The 22,008-nt window shown below is 49.6% G+C and overlaps 1 protein-coding gene across 4 annotated transcripts in view; it reads left to right on the plus strand.

The window, feature by feature from the left end:
- NR6A1 (nuclear receptor subfamily 6 group A member 1) overlaps window positions 1-20,959 on the plus strand; it is a 76,837-nt gene extending 55,878 nt beyond the window's left edge. For 3 of the 4 annotated variants that reach the window (XM_048325374.1, XM_048325376.1, XM_048325377.1), the window contains 8 exons: window positions 1,710-1,940; window positions 5,573-5,628; window positions 7,039-7,196; window positions 8,054-8,281; window positions 8,628-8,882; window positions 12,220-12,341; window positions 13,778-13,930; window positions 14,889-20,959. In XM_048325374.1, coding sequence (XP_048181331.1) covers window positions 1,710-1,940; window positions 5,573-5,628; window positions 7,039-7,196; window positions 8,054-8,281; window positions 8,628-8,882; window positions 12,220-12,341; window positions 13,778-13,930; window positions 14,889-14,977 — 1,292 coding nt within the window. In that variant the 3' untranslated portion in view covers window positions 14,978-20,959. The remainder of the gene's footprint in view (window positions 1-1,709; window positions 1,941-5,572; window positions 5,629-7,038; window positions 7,197-8,053; window positions 8,282-8,627; window positions 8,883-12,219; window positions 12,342-13,777; window positions 13,931-14,888) is intronic. The other variant, XM_048325375.1, reaches the window with a different exon arrangement.
- The last annotated feature ends 1,049 nt before the right edge of the window (window positions 20,960-22,008 follow it).

Below are 22,008 nucleotides of genomic sequence, written 5' to 3' on the forward strand. Positions count from 1 at the left end.
TTTCTACTGCGTTTAAGCTCTGGAGAAAGCTGCTTGTGAGTAGGAGCAGCTGGTTTAGATTTTTGCTTGGCTTGTGTAACTGAAAACTGGTTTAATTTCTGATCCCAATACATTTGGCTCATTCATTTCTATTGCATTCACATGTTCTGCAGCAGTAAGAAGCTACACCCTGGTTTGTCAGCTTGCTTGGGCTTTATTGAGGCTGGAGGAGACTTCACTGTGACTCCTACCTCCTGCTGCTCCAAAAATCCATCCCGTAGATAAACACCTTTGTCTCAGAAAACTCCCTGGTCAAATCTAAATGAGGAAAGTCAGGCTTGGTGTTGTCGTGCTGAAGTGAGTTTGACTCAGCTCATCTTCACAAGCCAGTGCCATCCAAAGGCTGGGTTTTTCAAGGTCTATATCCAAAGGGGAGCAGTGGGTGTGGGCAGCACCCCAGGCACGGTGTGGGTTTGTACAGCTGTGTGTCTGCCCAGTCTGAGCTCCCTGTTGGCTGCCAGTGTGGCTGGTGGGCGAGGGAAGCTGCCGTGCCCTGCTCTGTCCCCAGGCAGCCGCAGAGAGCTGGTGCCACCTCCCAGGTCCTGCCTCAGTCGTGTGTGTTTCTGCCCTTCAGGCCAACAAACACCAAAAACAACCTGGTTTAACCAGCATCCCTAGGAAAGGTGTGATGGAGTGAGAAGCAGCTGAGTGTTCCCTGGCTCAGCCAGGGTGATCTACTCATCTGGGTGATGCTTGCTTGACATTTGGGAAAGCAGCCCCATGGAGAATACTGGAATACTGCAGATTTGTGTGTCCCTGAATGTACTTGAATAGCTCCCACCCTTGCTGTGCATATCTGTTTGCAACTTTTGTGATTTTAATGGGTTAAAACACAAGGTGGGGGCTGGAGGCAGCTTGGCCTGGCATGCACGGGGTTAAACTGTGTTGGGCTGTGAAACATCTGCTACAGGAAAAGCTGCTGGTGCGACTCACTGACATTATTTGAAGCGTAGCTGACTGTTGGTTGAAGCAAGGTTTAGGCCTCCCTTTGCAGTATGAGGTGATGATATTCTTGGTTAACTACCTGCGTCTCTTCACCATCATTTACTTCTTCCCTTCTGTTTGACATCCCTGTCTGGATCTCACTGAGCCAAGCATCATCTCTGCTCTCCCTCTCAGGCAGCGTTAGAGTCTTAAAATACTGAATTTAATGTGACAGCTCCTGTTGTGGAAAGCCCTGCAACTTACATTTTTAGTCATCCAAAGGCCTTCCAAAGATTTGGAAAAGGATCAGTAAAATCACATCACTGTGGCTTAACTGTACGATTAATGATGTTCTCTTGGGTTCTGGGCAGTGGCTTGTGCAGTGGGGCTTTTGAAGCCTGGAGGTATCCCTGGACTCTGAGATGTGACAGGATTTCACAGTCTCTGGTGTCTGCCAGGTTTCTGTATTTGCACACCCCGCTCTGTGCGGTTCAGGTGGGACATTTTAGACCCCTTTTTTCCCCATTAGATTTCTGTTCCTCTCTGCTAAGAGCAGCAGGAAGCTCAATGGAGGCTGCTGGGGAGAGCCCCAAGGGCCCTGCCTGGCCATGGCAAAGGGAAGGATGGAGCTGCCCCTGCAGTGCTGCGTGATGGATCCGCACGGGCTGGCAGTGACTGCCCCTCAGTCAGACTGACCTGACAAAAGCTGCGGGCTCCTCCTCAAAGCCTTTCCTCTTGCCTTGCAGATGAGCGGGTGGATCAGCGAACCTGCCTGATCTGCGGGGACAGGGCCACGGGGCTGCACTATGGGATCATCTCCTGCGAGGGCTGCAAGGGGTTCTTCAAAAGGAGCATCTGCAACAAGCGGGTGTACAGATGCAGCCGGGACAAGAACTGCGTCATGTCCCGCAAGCAGCGCAACAGGTGCCAGTACTGCCGGCTGCTCAAGTGCCTCCAGATGGGCATGAACCGCAAAGGTAACGGGCACGGGGCTCTGTTGGGGGAGGCACACATCGGGGCCAGGGATAACAGTGGGGGCTGCCCTTCCTTCAGCTGCCATCTTGTATTGCAATTCTGCCTCTAAAACTCTCAACCAAAAAAAAAAAAAAAGCGAAACTTCAGCAAAATCAGGCATGGATTAAAAATGATGCACAGATACTAAGTTCTGAGCAACTTCATTCCTGTATGGAGGAACAGTCTGTATGAATTGAAAGCAGGTATAAATATTTGGAGAATATTTGTATTTATGCTGAGCAAAGTGGTCACTATTTGCATGCTTCAATCTACCACTGTGGCATAAACTAAAGCATTTAAACAGGCTTTTGGAATCCCAAGAGATCTGAGCCAGGCATTACCTGTTTGCTGTCGTGGGAACTTAGACCAGCAGCTGCTGCCCAGGGGTGAGGTGTGAGGGTCTTCACTGACCACCTGCTCTGGCTGAAACAGTTGGGGTCTGGGTTAGGGACAGCCACCCCTTGCCCCCACGTGTGCAGAGGTGACCGAATGCTGTGGTATCATCTACAGGATGGAAGGTGTGAGGTAACTCAGAAATTAGGAATAAAGAATGGACTGTGGTTGCTTTCAGTGTCATGTCTCTACTCTTCACTCCAATCTTTTGTGTATTTAACCTCTGGAATTGCTGTTACCCCTTAAAAGCAGGGATTCCTTGGTTTGATGGCGCAAACAGGAGCTGACGGTGCTCCCCTGGCTGTGCAGTGAGGCAGTGGAGTGATCCTTCATCCTGGTTGCTGAACCCCAGTGTCACCACATGGTTTTAGATGTGGCTGTTTATGGCCTCTGGGCCATCGCTCATGCAAAAGCCGCCTGTCAGAGGCACTGAAACTTCCATAAATTCACTGCAAATCCACCAGGATCTTCCTTAGAAAATGCATCAGGGGCCGAGATGGGAGAGCTGGCCTCCGCCCTGGGGGATCAGGGGGAATCAGGGGGTTTATTGTGAGTCTGCATGGGGCTCGGGGCCCTCACCCGAGGGTCGGGGTGTGTTGTGGGTCTGGGGGCGGCTCGGGGCCCTCACCCGAGGGTCGGGGTGTGTTGTGGGTCTGGGGTCGGGGTGTGTTGTGGGTCTGGGGGCGGCTCGGGGCCCTCACCCGAGGGTCGGGGTGTGTTGTGGGTCTGGGGGCGGCTCGGGGCCCTCACCCGAGGGTCGGGGTGTGTTGTGGGTCTGGGGGCGGCTCGGGGCCCTCACCCGAGGGTCGGGGTGTGTTGTGGGTCTGGGGGCGGCTCGGGGCCCTCACCCGAGGGTCGGGGTGTGTTGTGGGTCTGGGGTCGGGGTGTGTTGTGGGTCTGGGGGCGGCTCGGGGCCCTCACCCGAGGGTCGGGCCCTCACCCGCGGGGGCGCAGCGCCACCTGCCGGCCGCACGCCCTTCCCTGCTCCCCTTCTTCCCTTGCTTTTCCTCCTTTCCTCTTCTCTTCATTTGCTTCTTTCCTTTTCCTTCCTTCTCCAAACAAGTGCGTGAATTCCACTCACCACCGGTGTCTCTGCCAAGGCCAAGGAGGCTGCGGACAGCCCTGAAGGTCCTCAGTGTTGGGTTCTGGAGCTTTCTCTTCCTGCCCTGGTGCCCAAGTTATGGCATCGCTGGGTTGGAAAATCTCTTCCATACGAGGTCTAAATACAATCACTTTTAAATCCAGATAAGGTGCAGAGTTCAGCATTGGTAGGAAAACCAGCTTTGAGGAGACTGGCTGTCATGCAGCCCAGGACCAGGATGGTATTCCAGAGGGTCCTTCTGTGTTAGGGAACCATTCAGATCTCTTGATGCCTTTTTGATGGACCACCAGCAAAAACATCCCTACATTTTGTTGCAGGTGTAAGCTATTGTCTGCTACAATTATGCTTTGAATTCAAAAGACCAAGACTATTTATGCCCATGGCTCATAATGTAGTGAGCTGAAGAGAAGCTTCTAAATCATAGTTAGTGGTAAAATATGTTGGAAAATGAGAGAAGTTCCCCCAGAATTCCTGTAGTTCCATTAAGTTAAAGAAACCTAAAGGGTGTAACAGCTAACAATGACAGGGTTTTTTTACATAATTCTTTTTAGCTTTTTAGTGAGAAACTGATATTTTTTATAAAGAGCTTTCATAGGAAATAAACAGCCTTGTTTGTTAAAATGAGCTTGTTATCTTGCTATATCGTAAGAGATTTACGTGATGTGAAAGGTAATCACAGTTGTTTTATATCCTGTGTTTATGGCTTCTCCAGTGTGCTTAAATGAGTGTTATCTGGTGTTTGAAATAAAAATACTGGGTGTTGCATGGAGGGGATGGACTTAGTGTTAGAAGAATTAAACCCACTGCTTGTCCCGTGGTGTGGTGGTGGAAGGGCCCGTGGGCATCCTTGCCCTGCTGGTGCCGGGCTGGTGCAGTGGTCAGGCACCAGGACCCTTCCCCCAGTGCTGTGCCTTGCCCGGGTTGGTGGCTGGGGTTTGGGAAGCTGCAGTTCAGCTCCCGTGGCCGGGTGTGCCTCTCCTCTGCCCTGCTGAGGCACTCCCTGAGCTGCGGGTGCAGCCTCGAGGCACACGAGGAGGATTTGAGTGAGCTGAGGATATCTCAAACCAGGCAGCAGCGTGGCTTTTCTGGGACAGAAATTTTTCCTTAAATTTTGTGTCATTTTCTGCTCCGGGAGGGCCTCCTGCAGCCCCGTGTGCCAAGCAGGGTGAGGCCATGCAGCAGCAAGGTCACCGTGCAGCTGGGGAGAGCCTCCTGCCAAGTCTGGCCAGGTTGTGGTGGGAAAGAGATCGGGCCCTGATAAACGGGGGGACCAGCCTGGGAGGGGAGGCACACGAGGAGCAGGGCTGCCACTGGCCTCTGCAGAGACAGGCAGAGGGAAGAGGAAGGCAGAGAAGCTGCTCCAGGTTAATCTCCTTAACTGGGCTTCACTGGAGCCCCCTGGAAATTGCTTAAAGAGCCTTAAAAATGCAGCTGCTGTACTGAGAAATGAGGCTGCCTCTCTGAAATGCAGCTGTGCAGCTCATCCTGGTAACCTGAGTTTTAAACAACGGCTTTCCAAGTGACCAGCAGGGTCAAACATCCCCCCTCTGTTTTCTGTAGTGGCTGTAGATGTGACCTCTGAAGTGACAGCAGGGTTAGCAGTCACCAGTGCAGTGCTTTGTGTCTGTGTTGGTAGCAGCACTGGTCAGTGGACTCTGGCTCGTGGTGCTTCACAGGGCTGTGGACAGTGGAGTTAGATGTGCAGGCCTCCACATCTCATTTTCCAGCAGTCCTGGGCATTCATTGGGTTATTTCCAGGGGTCAAATAGGGTTCCTTACCGTGTGCCACTTCTCAAATTATGCTGGAATTAATTGTGATAAAGGATTGCTGTTTCTTCATTACCTGTCCCTCAAGGAGCACATGAAGAAACTAAAGTCCCAGAGTAGTGCTTGTAGCCCCATCGACGTGTCCTTGCCTTTTGGGGTGAGAACCATGGTGCGTGCTGCTCAAGCACTGGAGGTTTCTCTGTAAACTTCTAATGAAAAAACCGCATCTTTTAAAGTATAAAATTTTTTTTCAAAATAAATAGGTACCTTCATACATACTCTGGGAATACCCGGCAGTAGTGTTCCTCACCCGAGTTTGGTTGTATCTTTCAGCAATCAGAGAGGATGGCATGCCAGGAGGCAGAAACAAAAGTATCGGACCTGTCCAGGTGAGCACGTGTGGCTGTCCCTCCATGGTTTCATTCTGCTTTTCGTCTCCTGGCCTGGGCTGGACTGGGCTCAGACCGTGGCTGCTCAGCCTGGGCTGGGGCTGGCTTGGTCGAGCCTCCATCATCCCTAGCCGTGCCTCCCACTGGCGTGGCACGGCTCTGACTCTGCCAGAAACACGTCATGAGCTGTAGATTGGTAAATAGAGCTGGGTGCTGCCTGTCCCAGGGTGCTGCATGGACACACAAGGACGTCTGTCCCTCCATGGCTCCCAGTAAATCTCCATCTGCCTGCTGCAATCCCTTCAGTTGAGGCAAGCAGGGCACCAGTAAATGTCTCTCTGATTGATGGCACAGCTTGTCCAGAGATGCCTTGTAAAGCACGAGGTAATTCAGCACAGCAGTTTGTGCTGCATGCCTGAGAAATGATGGCCATTTCCAGCTTGCTTCTGGAAAAGGGGTCTTTTAAAAGTTTACTGTTTATTTTAGCAAAATAGAAATAATACTGAAGCAAATTCTGTGAGTCTTGAGTGCCCAGCTGAAGGAGCACTCCTCCAGGGAAGGAGCACTTGGCCCAGCCCAAAGCGTGAGGAGCCAAGCAAGCACTGCTCTGCCCTGCTGGGCACTCAGGTGCCTGTGGTCAGTGGCAGACACAGCCTGCCTGGAACCACACAAACCTGTTTCCTGCTGTGCACATTAAGGGACATACACAGAATTTAAAAATAAAGAAGCCTCTAAATTTTTGTTGCATTTTCCCCGTTAGTGGTGGAACATTCCTCCAGGAGCATGCCCAGCACTTTCTTGAAACTTTATATTACAGTGACTCAATTTTAAAATTTTTTTTAGTCCATTTTAGCTTTGTATATGTTACTCTCTAGAACTTAAGTATTAGATGCTCAATTGATACTTCAGGTGCCAGCTGGTTCTTATCTGGAGGAAAATAGGGAACTCTGTCTCCCTGTAAATGTTTTCCTGACTGATTTTATATATGTCACCTTGCCTCTTGATTGCTTTATCAAACCAGAGCCTGCCCCACCTCCTGTTTGCCTTTCCCTCTGCCAGTCCTGAGTGATGTTCCCAATGCACTGGCCTCAATTACTCCCAGGTTTTTCATGGTGTGACGGTGGCTGATTTACAGCTTGTTGCCATGTTCATCTGACATCATCTTTTCATGTGTCAGTTCCTGTCTACAGTGCTACCCTCACTTGAATGATACTGCAGGAGCTGGAGGTCACCACGATTACCTGTAAATAGAATTTTTCGTGTGTGTTGTTAAATGCAGAGGAAGGATGTGGTACCTGCAGGGGGTGGGGGGGTCAGCTCTGTTGGGTGTGATTGAACAAGGTGTTTGCAAACAGAGGCTCTGCTTTTCTGTTCCCAGCCAAAGTAACCATTGTGTCCTGTATTTGACAGATATCAGAGGAAGAGATTGAGAGAATTATGTCTGGGCAAGAATTTGAGGGAGAGGCAAACATGTCATGGAGCAACAACGGAGACAGTGACCATAGTTCCCCTGGAAATGGAGTTTCTGAGAGCAACCAGCCTTCACCTGTTTCTACTCCATCTTCAAGGTGGGAATGACCCCTGGAAGAATTTAGTGTTACAGGAATCTTGGATTTCTTTCCCTGAGTGATACTTGGGGTCAGTGTAGGGAAAACATGTGAGGGCATCTCTGTGTAAACTGGTCAATGCAGCAGGTTCTTACCTCTCTGATTGTGTTCTAAGACAAACTGGCACTGGATTGAAAAAAATTGAACTGGGGCGCGAGATGTTCATGAGCAAAGGAGGACAATCTTGAGTTAAAATTACATTTAAAATATACCTCAATTTATATTGATTGTGTTTTCTGCAGATCTTGAGAACTTTATCACCCTTCGCTGCTCATTCTGCATAAGCTCTTTCTCTGCACTGTGCTCAGATTTTGAAAATAAAACCATTTGTGTTAGTAATTGATGGTGTTATATTAAAGTTGGCTACTGCGAGTGCAAACCTCCTGACGCAGTTCCTGATGCAGCCTTTGGTTGCAAACACAGCAAAAATCTCAGATCCCATCTACTTTCAGTTGCAGCTTAAGCTTGGCCTTGTTTGTATTCACTGGCTGTGTAAGTACTTAATGTGAAATCCTAAATTCTGGCCCTGTAAGGAAGCTGGGGTGGAAAGGCTGGGCACAGGTGGGTTTCTGCTTTGCTCCCTGAATGGCAGCTCAGCAGCAGCTCCCAGATTTCCACCACATGGAACCAGTGCCCAGCCAGGCTGGACATGTGGCCAGTGCACACTGGGCTCTTTCCACGGTAGGTTCTAAACACAAAGGCATTTCCACTCTGTTTGCTTTCCCTATTTTTGTTAACGTTTCTGATGGAGCTGGGTGCAATGTTGTAATGAATCAGGTGGAGTTTTGGGGTGTATTAAAGAGCTTTTCCTTTTCCAGTAGGTCCGTGGAGCTGAACGGGTTCGCTGCACTCAGGGATCAGTACCTGGGCACGCCGGTGTCCACGCACTACCAGTACCTGCCGCACCTTTTTAGCTACTCCGCCCACTCGGCGCTGGTGCCGCCGCAGACGCGCAGCCTGGACCCGCAGTCGCACAGCCTGATCACCCAGCTGGTGTGTGCCGAGGACCTGGAGCCGCTTGGCACCCCCATGCTCATCGAGGACGGGTGCGTGTGACACGCGGGCACGGCGGGCGCATCCCCTGGGGCGAGATGCAGCCACAGTGCAAGCACCAAACCAGCCCCCATCCCATCTTGCCTGGGGCTGGAGCTGGGGTGCACGGGCCTGGCGTGGGGTTCCAGGCTACGTGGTCTGGCCAGGCTGGGTGCTGGGCAGGTGGGTGACCCCAGGGGCTGCGGGGACTCCCCTCAGCCCCTGCCCGGGCAGGGTGGGTGCTGACCATGGGCACTGCCAAATTCCTTTGGCATTTGCCTTGTTTTCAAGTGCCTCATCAGGTGATGTCATTAAAAGTTTTTGATGTTTTTTCTGCCTTTGTATTAACTGTGCCTGCAGGTATAAAGTGACTCAGGCAGAGCTGTTTGCATTGCTGTGTCGGCTGGCGGATGAATTGCTTTTCAGGCAGATTGCTTGGATCAAGAAGCTGCCGTTCTTCTGCGAACTCTCCATCAAGGACTATACCTGCCTGCTCAGCTCTACGTGGCAGGAGCTGATCCTGCTCTCCTCGCTGACTGTTTACAGCAAGCAGATCTTTGGTGACCTTGCGGATGTCACCTCCAAGTACTCTCCCTCTGACGACGAGCTGCACAGGTGAGCTGGGCTGAGCCCAGGGTGAGGCAGCGAGATCTGGAGAGGAGGAGCCATGGGGAGCCCAACAGTCAGGTGTCCTCTGACCACCTCTGGGGACAGGTCACTTCACCTGTGGCTCTTTTCCTTCTCTATTTCTTAGGGAACAGTTGTTCCAGGCTTAGAAAGCACATCCTGGTTAGTCAGTGCTGGATCACAACTTCCTTCTGCAGGGGAAGGGCACACTGCTGTGTGGGGCTGTTTGAATTTCATGTAGCAATGCTGTTGTCCTCCAACACAGCCCTACAAGCCACCTTTTTATGAGGAGGGTAAAACTAACCAACACTTTGGGTAACCCTGACACAAAGGAAAGAAAGTCTTACTTAAAAACCCTTTGGGCCAGTGGAAAGGTTGTTCACAAAGCTGGTTGTCTGTATTATCAAAGTGTTCATTATTAATTGCTATTTCATTGTTTTGGTTACATAAATTTAAAGATGTTGCAACTTAGTTCTTGTTTTTTCCATGGTACAGACTATCTGATGCTCTGAGGAACCTGCCTTTCATTTATCATTTTGGTCAGGGGTGTTGTTTTTTGGTTTGGATATTTTATTTTGTAGTCTTGGTGCCAGACAGATTCTTCTTTTGGTAGTAGAGTCACAATCTCACAGTACTATGGCAGAATAGGTAGGATTTAGGGAAACTGCTGCCCATCCTCCCTTTAAACACCTGCCCCTCGCTCTCTGCCCTTGCTGTGCTTGCGATGCTGCCGGAGTCACCGGGGGATCCGATGTCTGATGAGCAGAGATTTGAAACGCTGCTGTGATCCTCGGCCATTGCAGCGTCTTATGGTTCTTGGGGGCTCCTTTGTGCATCTGTTGTAACAAGCAGAGGCACTGGCTGGCTGAGCCCATGGCAGGGAGCGGAGAGCTGGACCCAGGTGTCTCATTTCCTGGGACAGGTTCCTCTGCGGCGCTGCTCTGCGCAGCCATTCATCGTGCATCTGGTGCCGCTCCTGCGAGGAGCACTGAGGGTCATAGAAAACCACAATGACACTTGTTCCTGCATTCAGCTGTCCTTTTGTTCCTGCTGTCCTGGTCAGACCCTCACAAGAGAAGGGTTTGTTTCATTTTGAGTTTGTGGTAAATGCAAGCGAGAGGTAAGACAACAAGACAAAGGAGGAATCCTCGCCCTGCAGAAACCGGCAATTCAGAGCTGGTCGTCTTGAAGGTCCTTCAGAGAAGATCTGTGCACATGGATGAAAATAGGTGTTCTTGGGAGAGGAATGCTTCTGCAGTCTCTTCTTGTGATTTAGCTTTTCAAGTGTCATTAATTGTCATTAGTAACCTGGGAGAATGCACACCCAAAAAGCCATTTAGTGGGAAGCTGCACAGATGAGAGTTTGGAGCTGTGTGGCTCCCTCCCACTTGTCTTCATGGTCCTTCAGCCATGGCTTGACTGTCTCCAGCAGCAGTGGGATAGCTCATGGGTATCAGTCTCCCTGTCCAAAGCACTCATGGAAAAGCTGGTCCCTTTGGATTTGAGAGGGGCCCTTTTGGAGAGGTGTCCCATTTGTGGGCGTTCTCGGAGAGGCCCCGGCTCCACTGGCATTGATCAGGAGTGACTGCAAAGGGAATTTCGTTAGAGCTCACACCTGGTTGGAGAAATCTCACTGAGCAGGGATGGTCTGGCACTTCAGGGTTAATCTCTGCTCTTATTTAGCAAAATGACAAGAGCAGTGCTAAAGCATAGGTGACAAACAAAGGCATAGGATGAGCTCCCCAGCCCCTGTGTTTTAATTGCCTCTAACAGCTGGCTAAATGTTCTGTTTGCCTGCTAGATCAAATGTTTTCTTTTATTGTACTGTTTTTCTGAAGATGAATATGAAATGAATAGACTCCTGACCTCCCCCATCACTCCTGATAGCACTTCCCTTCCCCCTCCTCCCCAGCTGATCCTGATAACTCCCAGCCAGAAACTTGCCTGGTGTAAACTGTGAGGAAAAGTGTGTGGAGGAGTCAGTCCTCGAGAAGAAATAGGGCTGTGAAAAACAGAACAGCTTTGTTTGAAAGGGGGAGGAAAGTATGCGCAGAAAAGTAAGACAGTTCAACTGCAGGGATGAGAGAAGAGCTCTCCTGGATTTATGTAGTGATGAGTGGCTGGTAAAAATGTGCATGCTCTAAAAACAATTAAACCCAGCAGATGACTGAGTGGTCTTTGTGCTCATTAACTTCTTGAGCTTTGCAATCTTGCACCTGCAAGATTTTTAATGTCAACTGGAGAGCAAGAAAACTTGTACAACTTTAGATTAGCCGACAAGGCTTTCATCGCTTACAATATTACTTTCTTGAAGAACTGACCTGGAGTTCAGACAGCTTGTTTTCACTTCACAGAGGTCAAACTCCATCATGCATTTTACAAATAACTTTGAAGTAAACAAACACACATGCCAAAATAAGGTATTATTCAGTGAAAAAGGTTCTATTTCTGTTCTATTCAGAGATGGCTTGCTGGCTGTGCTCTTATTCTTTGTGCTGCACAATGCCAGAGCACACTGAAGCTTCCCGAAACACTTCTGTCCCACTTCTGAGCGCTTCTGCAATATGTGGTTTCTTTGAAGCTGGGGGTATTGCTGTGAGATGTGTTCCCAAGAGGCTGTTCTGGCCCTGGGCAAGCGTGGGATGATGAAGGTGCCTGCAGACACCCACAGCCCTCCACACCCTCCTGCTCCACTCCAGCCTGGTCCTTCCCCATGGCTTTTCTGTGATGCACATGGGGTATTACTCCTGATGAAGTGTGGCACCCTCTTTAGCAGGAGGATCTCATTCTGCGCCCACAAAATCCCCATCAGGAAATTTCCCAGGGGGTTTAGGGGAGGTTTGTGTTCCCTGTGCATCAGTGTGCCCCGTCTCACCCATCTCTGTCACCAGCTTCACTGCAGATTCCTGGCTCTGTGAAACCTTCTCTGCTGTCAGAACAGGCTGGTGGTGAACTGAATCACCAAGAGAGGTTTTTTTCCTACAAATATCTGTAGATCATGGACTCCCCATCCCTGGGCCAGGCTGGATGGGGCTCTGAGTAACGTGGTCTAGTGGAAGGTATCCCTGCCCATGGCAGGGGGATGGAACTGGATGAGCTTTGAGGTCATTTCCACCCAAACCATTCCATGGTTCTATGATTCTGCATTTGTAACTGAGACATTTTCCTCCTTATTTTTGGTACCAGCAGACTTCAGGCAGTTTTGATGAAATTTTTAAAAATTATCTTGCAAGATGTTAAAATCTCTGAAGTTACTTTAATAAGCTTCATCTTCACTGTTCAGTCCATGTGCTGTGTGTGCTGATGTGTGATCTCTGTCCTCCAGATTCAGTGAAGAGGGGATGGAGGTGATGGAGCGGCTGATCTACCTCTTTCGCAAGTTCAGCCAGCTGAAGGTCAGCAACGAGGAGTACGCGTGCATGAAAGCCATCAACTTCCTAAACCAAGGTGAGTCGGCAAAGAGGAGGTACCAGCCTCACTTGTTCATTTTTATGCTTCAAAGGGTGAATTTGTAAGACTGGTCCTCCCTTTTTTAGAGCTTTTCTGGCTCGTTAACATGTTTACCTTCAGGATATATCCTTAGGTCACTTAGCTGGGTTCCTGCTTTTTAGGTTCTATACCTAAATCTGACTCTACAAAGTGAAAGGTAATCATGAATGAAGTATGTACATGCAGGCCATGAGTGCAGCCTAGGAAAGGGCTGTATCCTCCTGTTGATTAAGTGGCATATTAAAGCTGACAGTTCAGGCTGCTTCAGGACCCTGGGCATTTCAAAATCCATGCAGAGACAAATGCTCAGTGAATAGTGTTCAGCTGTAATTTTGGAAATAAATGTCTCCAAAGTCTTTTGTACTATGAAAGATAGTTGCAGTCTGTAAAATTGTGCTGCGGACTCCCTCCTCCCCCACTCATTTCCAGAGGGAGATAATGCTGACGCTTCAATCTGTGCCGGGCTGAGGTTCCGGTTTGCTTCCCTGGGCAGTTTCCTGACACTGGATAATGCACTTTTCGAGCTGTCTCCATTGTTTTCCAAAATGTATTTTCATTAACTTCCTGTCTTCTTTTATTTTTAGTTGAAGTTTGCAATTTTTTATGTGAAATACCTGAGACTTATTTTTAAAAGTCAGCTTTTGGGCAGTAGATCAATGCCTCTTCCGTCAGATGGTCTCCAAGCACCGAGCCTGCTCTGAGGCTCCTCAGCTTCCTCGCTCCCGTGCCGGATCCTCCCCAGGACCCGGCAGTGCCAATGCCACTGGTCACACTGCATGCTGCCAGTGGGACTTCCTGCCTGTCCATTTTTCCTATGTGTGTGTTGCCTGACATTGGCAAAGCTAAATTTAAAAATAAGAACTTGACAAGTTTATAAAGCTCCTGTGACATAATTCATAAGCAGATGGGGAGAAATGTGATGATATCTTGAATTATAGAACTGAGCATTGTCCTCAGCCAAGATGAGACAGCTAAAACCAATGTGTTCTGTCTGAGGAGGTGTTACACTGGTCTGCTGTGAGGACCAAACCCTGACACCTGGCTGTGTTGTGCCAGGCAGGGATTTCAGGTTGCTGGGGCTGTTCTCTCCAAGAGCATTCATTGAGCTGCAGATGAGCAGTGTAGGACATTAGCTGTTCTCTTCCCAGCCTTTTGTGGAGGGAAATCCTGGATCCAGACGCTCATGTAAAGACACATCTATGATGCAGGCACAGCAGGAAGGGAGATGGGAATTTTGTATTGGTCTAACCAGGTGCTGGAAGCCAGTCTCCAAAGCAGGGACCCAGATCAGAGTGACAGAAATCAGTCTGTCCTGAAGAAGTGGCAGTAAGCGCGAGGCTGCTGCTCTCCTGAGATGTTCTTGCTTTCATTACTCTAATTGTATTCTTTTCCAGATATCAGGGGTCTGACCAACGCCTCCCAACTGGAGCAGCTGAATAAGCGGTACTGGTACGTTTGCCAGGACTTCACGGAGTACAAATACCCCCACCAGCCAAACCGCTTCCCGGATTTAATGATGTGTTTGCCAGAGATACGGTATATTGCAGGTAACTTCTGAGCACTTCTCCCGCTGGGAGCAAGGAGTGAAATTTGCTTTTAAATGATAATTAACTTACTGCAGTGAAATTCTTGTGGACTTTGGTTAAGGATGTTTGTGTGGGACCTCTTCCTGTCAGAGCTTCTGCTCATCTTTAAGCCCATCCCATTGCCCTGAGCTCACCCAGTCAGAGGGGCTTTTGGGAAGGTGTACTGGTGATGTTGGTGGGCACGGGGTTAGTCCTGCTCCAGGAAGAGGTGCCTTGCTCCAACCTGACACCCTTTAAGTACATCGTTTATTCTCCCCTTTTTTTCTTTCACTGCCAGATGGGGAGCATTTTGTCTCAAAAGGGTATAATCCTGGTTTGAGTAGGTATCTCATGAGAATTAAAGAGATCCCTGAACTAAGCAGAAAGTGATCAGCAGAGTTCAGGCAGACCTGAACCTCCATGTTTCCACTTGTCTGGACCTTGGAAATCTGCAGGTGAATTCCCAACTGCAGTTGTGTCGCTAATTAGATCTCCAAGGTCTGGTGGTACTAAAACTGTTTGTTTCTGAATGTTATGGCAGAGGGAGATGCTTGCCTCCCTGTGTCAAGGCTCCATATGCTTCATCCTACTTCATCATAATGAACTAGATAATAATCTCAGAGTAGCTCTTGTAATTTAGTCATGCAGATCAACAAGGCACTTTGGGTTGAGATGGGATTTAGTCTTTTCCAGTTTCTGTAAATACTGGTCCATTGTGGAGAAATGATTTTGATCTAACTTTGCCCATTTATTTTGCTTTCTGTCGGTAAATAATAAATCATATTGTGTCAAAATGAGTATCAAATGTCTGATGTAGCTGTAGGATGATTAACTGTTTCTGTGAGAAGTTCAAGGTAAAATCATCTCCAGTGCTGCTGGCTTAGGTGTCTCTGAAATCTGATTCAGGAGTGGCTGCTAATTCTGGTTTCTTTCTTACCAGGAAAAATGGTGAATGTCCCCCTGGAGCAGCTGCCTCTCCTTTTTAAGGCCGTTCTACATTCCTGCAAGACGAGCGTGAGCAAAGAGTGAGCGCAGCTGGCCCCGGCCGGTGCCTTATGCTGAGCCTCGGGCCGGGAGCTGGCTCACCCCGGGAGAGGGGCAAACGCCATCCAGGCAGGAGACAGGGCAGTGGCCTCCCTGCCCGTGTAGCAAGAATCTTTTTTTTGTTTGTTTTTGGTTTTTTACTCTTTTTCCTATATATTTATTTCACGACAGAGTTGAATGTATGATCTTCAACACGATGCACATGGTTCTGTAAGAATGCAGCAAATGCATTCTCCAGCGGTTTACAGAATGTGAAGATGTTTAATGTTACAGTGTTTGTTAGGATTAGTTCTTTTGTATTTGGGGCTGGGGACCGAGATGACTTAGACTACCTCAAAGAGAAGATGCTGTTCACGAACTGCTCTTTCCATGATTTGCATCCAAAAGCATTTGTCATAGAGAGCAAATGTCAACAGAGCTGTTAGTATCCCAAAGGGACGACTTTGGAGAAGTGGGTGCTAGAGAAGTGCCAAGCTTTTTCTTTAATTTTAAAAAGGCAGGGAGTGGAGAAGGAGAAGTCCGTCTAGGCAGTTGATTTCTTTTCCCCTGGTGGTTTCCAGTTGCAGGTTTCTCAGTGGGATGGCAGTGCTCCAAGGGGCTTGCTGGCCCTGTCCCATCTGGGGAGCTCCAGGTGGGGTCTGCCCCAGCCCCTCCTGGCCAGCTGCCCTCTTACTGTTGCCACAACACCTGCCAATTTCTCTGAAATTGTGTTCAAGGGTTCATAACAGGCTCCTGGCATTACACAAAGGTGCTACTGTTGCTAGAGAACTGCAAGGACTTTATCATCACTTCCTTAAAATCCATTTTAGGTTTACAAAAGCAGGAAAATCCTACTTAGAGAAGAGGCAGGATTGCCCCCGTTAGTGTGTTCCTCCAGCATGGTACCTGACTCCTGAGGCTTCTGCATTGAAGCAATCCCCGTTTTGGGAGTAGTTAATGTATGCTGTGCTAAATGGGCCCTGTGTAGTGGGGGGAGGGACTCCAGTGTCCTCTGGCATGGCTTTCTCTGCTGGACTCAGGGAATGGATGTTCCATAGTTATATCCTGCCAGAACTGTGCTGTTCCTTGTGGAATCCCAGGAAAAACAACATTACTGCTGTGCTTGGCGACCTGCTGTGTTCTAGGCGTTGCAAGGCTTGGATTTTCCATCTCGCAAGCTCCCCACGACTCCAGATGGAGAACTGGTTTAATGACAGCTGATTAACTGATTGAGTGATTGCTAAGTGCTGGTGTTTAGCTAAACTTGGGCATTCTCTTGAGTGACCTCTTGATTTCCTGCTCGTGGTGGGGAGGTTGGATGAGATGCTCTTGCTCTCCTCTCCTTCATTAGGAATTAATATTCAAAGACTCAGTCATTTTCCTAGACAGCCTTGGCTGGATTTCCTTCCCTGCCTCCTTAGATGTAAATCTGGCATTCACTTAGCAAGGTGGCTCCTCAGTAACTGTTTGAATGCTGATTTAAAAATATTGGTGGAAACAACTTTTGTTCCTTCAGGGTAGGAAGGATGAGTCACTACCTTCTTGTCTTTCCCTGGTGACAGCTGCGTGGCACAGAGCGAGCACAGCTCAGCCGGGCTGCAGCTGCTGTGCATGAATGTGATGGTGAGCAGGAGAAAAATCCCATTCACCAAAGTCGTCTTTCCCTCCCTCCCCCTGGCCCAGCGGGTGCTCCCTGGGTTGCAGCCCAAGGCAGGCTGTGACCTGCTGGTTTGGCACGTCCCGGTCAGGCCGTGGTGGTGCCGATGGCTGCGGTCAGAGCGCGGCAGGGCCCTGCTGCTGCCTCATCGTGAGCATCCCGCTTGGGCATCTCCCAGCTCAATGGTTTCCCTTTTCTAAAAGTCCATAGCTGTTCATTTTTCATTATTTAAACAGGATGTTACGGGTAACAGCTGCTGGGCCCAGCTCGATGGAGCTTCACATCCAAAGGTGGTTCCATAAATCTCATTTACTTTCTGACAGTACAATGAGACACGTGTGTATTCTCAGGAAAGCCTTCTGCATACAGCCGATACCTCACGTGTTCAGGGGAAGATTTTAGTTTACCTGTTTCTAAGTTAGAATGTATTTCTCAGCTTTTAAGTTTAATTTCCAAATAGCTTGATATGATCTTTTTATTACGGGTTATTTCTGGCTTGCTGTTTTATACACTCAAGGAATTGTTAAAATTGCATAGGAGTGATTTTATTCTACAGTTACTGAGTTATTATAATCTGTTGATGAATAAGTGTTTTAATTAGTGTACATAAAAGCAGTCATCTTGTTGCCAGCTATCCAACAAAAGTAATCTATTGAGTAATCTGTGGTTTTCCAAAATATCGTCCCAAAACTAATGCTGTACCAACAACAACCAAAAACCTAAATTCAGTTATGATGACAAACGGACATGAATGTTCCACTTTCTGTTGTCGAAAGCAAATTTTACAAAGGTTGATTGGCAGCAGTATCCGTTCCCAAATACCCATTTGCTATGGGAGTAGAAAATCCTTCCTGAACTGACAGGTAAGGAAGCAGCAAACAGACCAGACGGAATCACCAGACAGTCATTCCTGATATCTTCTGCACCAAGTCCTCTAATGACTTGTGTTTTTTAAACAGGGTAATGTGAATGTGTTGCATTGCAAACTCAGGTATTATGAGAAGGTAGGAATGTAGCTAGAGACGTAGAGACGTTAGGTAGATGTATTTGTGAATTTGGTTTGAAGGACACCCTGGAAAGGCTGGAATTTTTGTTCCATTCTTCACGTAACATTCAGTTTACAGGGACTCATATTTTATTTGTGCTTAATGCTAGTAGGGGGAAGTTCATTATCTTTGGTATCTATCTGCTCTTGCTTATCTGACCTTCTGTCATAGAGAAATCAATCAACAATAATAGTCTTTGGTAGAATTTTCTGCCATGACAAGTCAATTTTTATCCCCGATTTGAAAGATAAATTGGCTGGCTGACCCCCTCTTCTCCTTCAAAGCATCTGTGCAGATAGAGAGCTGAAGAGTTACTTTTAATCCGAACAGAGATTTGGAACACAAATTTGAAGTGCTCAGGCTCACATGCTCAGGGGAGGCTGCCCAGGAGCCCTCGCTCCGTGGTGCAGCTGGAAGGGGTCACTGCTCACGGGGCTCGGTCCCAGCGCGACTGCCAGATCCCAGGGCCTCAACAGAACCTTCTGGAAAGTCAGTGAGTTCTCTTCCACTTCAGCTCAGGCTCTTGCCAAGTGGGCTGAGCCTTGACCCCTCAGTGTGGGTCAGTAGCCAGTCCCTGTCCTCAGCATGCCCAGCCCTGCAAGAGGGCAGGGGGATGAGGGACAGCCAGGGTGCTCAGGGGTCCGCAGCACTGCTGGGCTCTGGGCAGAGCTGCTGCAGCCGGACCTCGCGCTCCCTCGCTTCCCACGGGCACTGGATGCTGCTCAGCTGTGAACTGTGCCAGTGCCCTTCATCTTCTCACTCCTGTAGAGGCACTGCATGCTTTGGGCCATCAGGGAGTGGCTCTGGATCCTTCTGTAATTCTTAAACCTTTTGTCATCTCCCATCACGCACAGGCCAAAGAGGGCGTTTTCAGAGTGACCAGTGGTCAGTGGCATTGCCAGCTGCAAGGCACCTGCACAGGGCAGCTGCCACCCCAGTACCACCCGTTTTCCCAGTGCTGGGGTGTTGCTTTGTGGGCGCCCATGAGAGTGAGGGGTCCCAGGGGTGCCAGCAGGGCTCCTGGGCTGCTCTCACTTGCTGGTGGGGTCCTTGGTGGCCCCATGCCCACCCATGCAGAGGCACGAGTGCCTCTGCTGCCGTCCCCCTCTGTGCCAGCAGGATCTGCCCTTGCTCCTCAGGCTTCTGCACAGACCCACAGCCACCTCAGGTAAAGGAGTTTAAGTCTTGTCCTTCAAACCAACTTTTAAAAAAACCCCTTGAATTTCTTTTATCTTCACTACATTTTTTAAAAGGAAAAAAGGAAAAAAAAAAAAAAAGATTCTCCTGTGAATGTGCTATTTCCCATTCATTCTTTCTTCCTTCTTGGTTTTGATTTGAAACTATGAAGCTCGGTGTCTGTGAAAATGTTGTTATTTCTCAGGATAATAAGCGGCAATCATCCCTGCCACATGAAAGGCAGGAGAAAGGGGGAAACTTGGGGAACTAGTTAAAGTATGGAACTAATTTTTAAGTTGTAGATGATGTGTAAATGGAGGGGAGTGCATAGCTATCAGTATCAAGCTGTGGTGTTTCTCTGTGTTCATGGTGTGTTGTTTCAATGCACAGAAGCTCAGGGATAAGTATTTAAATGTGACCCAGAGAAACCCTAGTTTTGATGTTGCAACAGTTGCGTCTTTCATGACTTGTCTGGAGGACCCGCTGAGAGCTGACCAAAGTCCCATGTGGGGATTTTGGGGAAAAGCTTTGGGTTTGGCTGTGGGAAGTTTGCCTGCTGAAGGCTCAGATGTGGTCCTGTGGGCAGAGCATCCCGAAGGTGCACGGGGCTGTATGAGGCTGTGCCCTTGCACCACCTGGCAGCTGGGGACCAGCTCTGTCTGTGGGGCTCTATTTCTGCATTGCCTCATCCCTCTGCCTTTGGTGTGAAATATGTTTCAGTATTCATGGAAAAGGGGAAACAGGAATTTCTCATTGTGTCCCTGGCAGCCAGTTCCAGTGCTCTGTACTTTGTTTGTTGCTTATGAATTCTTAATTTTCATCAGTACAACTTTCTCACTATGGTGGTAGGCACAGCCAGACAATTTGAGAAAGGCACTGGTGTGTGACTCTGGCGGGGTTACAGCTGCTGTGAGTGTCCAAATGGTCCCAGCCACAGACAGGGCCAGCACTGAGTGAGAGTCAGCAAAAGTTTGCAGGGCTGAAACCCCCTCCCAGCACCCTCAGCCAGGATCTGCAGATCTGAGTTTAAACCAGCCCTGCAAAAAGCTGGGGGGGCCAATCCAGGCAGTGTCTTTCCCTTGAAAAAAGAAATTAAAAATAGCTCCTGTGAGCTGCCCTCTGACAAGTCTGTGAAAGAAGCAACACGGTTCAGTGGAAGAAATGCCCCCAAGGGCAAAAAGAAACAGAAATTGAGACCAGATGACGATCAACCTTAACAAAGCCTTTTGTGATTCATTGTTTTCTTTCAATTTATAAAATGTCTTGTAATAGTTGATAACATTATTGACTCAATTTCCATAACTAAACTACCTCGTGTGACATCCTGTTTATCATCTCAAAGGGATTGTGTGAAAAACTAAATACTGCCAGTGTCTGTTGCCAGCGAGGAAGAGAGGCTGTGATTGCTGGAGTTGCGTTTCCCTTCCCGTGGGCTGGGGCTTGGCTCCTGTCACTGCTGTGTGTCCCGTGCCTGAGGCTGAGCTCCAGTGTCCCTCCCTGGGGAGGCTGTGGCCCATGGCAGTTTGGGTTTTGTTGGTGCCCATCAAGCCACAGGCCTGGTTCCAGCTCAGTCCTGGTGCAGAGGCTGCGTTTGTAACCTGGGACCTCACAGGACCTCGCAGCTCCTCGTGTGTCAGTCATGGGCAGCCTGGGGAGGCAGCGGGTCAGGTTTGCTGCTGGTGTCAGCCCCTGGCTGGTTTGAGGGATGTTTCCAAGAGGGTCAGTCCTGGTTGTTGGATCCTTCTTGGTGATGTTCCAAGTGGTTTCTCCCGTTCATTTTTCCCACAATCCCTTGTGTAAATCAGGGAAGCAGGATGTTGCCTCGGCATGACACACGGTGAACATTGGCACACTCAGAGCCAGGGCTGGGGCAGGAGGGTGTGTCTGGCCCTGTTGCACCCGGGGGGGAATGGGCACCGGGAGCTGCCCCCTCACCGCGCTACGACCAAATGAATGTTTCTGCCGGCGGGTCCGTGTCAGCCCGACCTGCCCCTGCTCCGCTGCTCTGCTCTGGGACTTGACTACCTGTGGAAATGTGACCAATAAGTGTTGAATGCATGTTTAGTGAGTGTTTAGCTGTATGAACTAATAAATGTGAAATGTTCTGCACTGCTGGTGTCTCCTGGCTGCTTGTCCCTTCCCCTTTCGGTGGCGGCTCTCTCTCAGGGTGGAGGGCACCATGAGGGTGGGGAGCCCAGCGCTGCTCTGGGTGGCAGCTGCAGCCCCAGCCTGCCTGCTGCTGTGCTTCTGGAATGGTTGGTGGGTGTGGGAAAGGCCTGTGTGCTGCTGCTGTGGCTGGGAACTGGGATAAGGGCACAAGCCCTGCCCAGAGCAGCCACAGCCTGGACTGGCAGTGGCCTCAACGGAGAGCAGGGTTGGGTGGGGAAACTTGCACCTTGAGGGGTGACAGGAATAGAGACAATGGAAGAGTGAAGGTTTGCATGGACTCTGGGCCCTGCTGAGCAATGGGTGCGTGGCGGTCCCCATCTCCTTCCTGGGTCCCAGGGGAGCAGGCAGGAGGATGGGTTTTATCCTTTTGGTTGTTGCACCCCTGCGTGCACAGCACAGCCACAGCACTGCTGTCACCGAGGGATTCTGATCTCTGGGGTGACCAGAACATGCAGCAGTTCAGGTGGGTCACTGTCACCATGGGGTGCTGCAGGAGCAGGGCATGCAGGAGGAGGTGCAATCCAAACAAGCAAATGCACTGGAGATGCTTGAGGAGCGCGCTCTGGAGTGAGGAACTGCAGGAGTGGTTTAGCAATCCCTTGTCTTGCCGAGGTGGGTGTGTGTTAAAAGCCTCAGCAGCACTTTCCATGTTTATGCTCCTGCGTATGGGAGTGCACAGAAGGCCCACTCGGGAGCTGCTGCCACGAGGGGCAGCTCCAGGTGAGCAGCGGCCCCGCTCTGCTGCTCCCTCCCACGGGGCCTCGCCTCCATCCCGCGCTGCCCTGCTCCTCCGCCGAGTGCTCTCGTGCCTCCTGCCTTCTCCTTGCGTTATTTTCCTTATTTACATCGATGTCCGCAGAGCAGCTCCAGCCGCTCTGACACCGGGCCACCCAGGATTTATTCCCTGTGAGGGATCCCTGAAGGTTGGCAGTGGTGGGGCTCCCCGGGAGGTGGCAGAGGATGCTCTGTGCACGTGGGGTGATGGGTTT

Source organism: Corvus hawaiiensis, chromosome 21 (genome assembly GCF_020740725.1).
Source record: "Corvus hawaiiensis isolate bCorHaw1 chromosome 21, bCorHaw1.pri.cur, whole genome shotgun sequence".
NCBI lineage: Eukaryota > Metazoa > Chordata > Aves > Passeriformes > Corvidae > Corvus > Corvus hawaiiensis.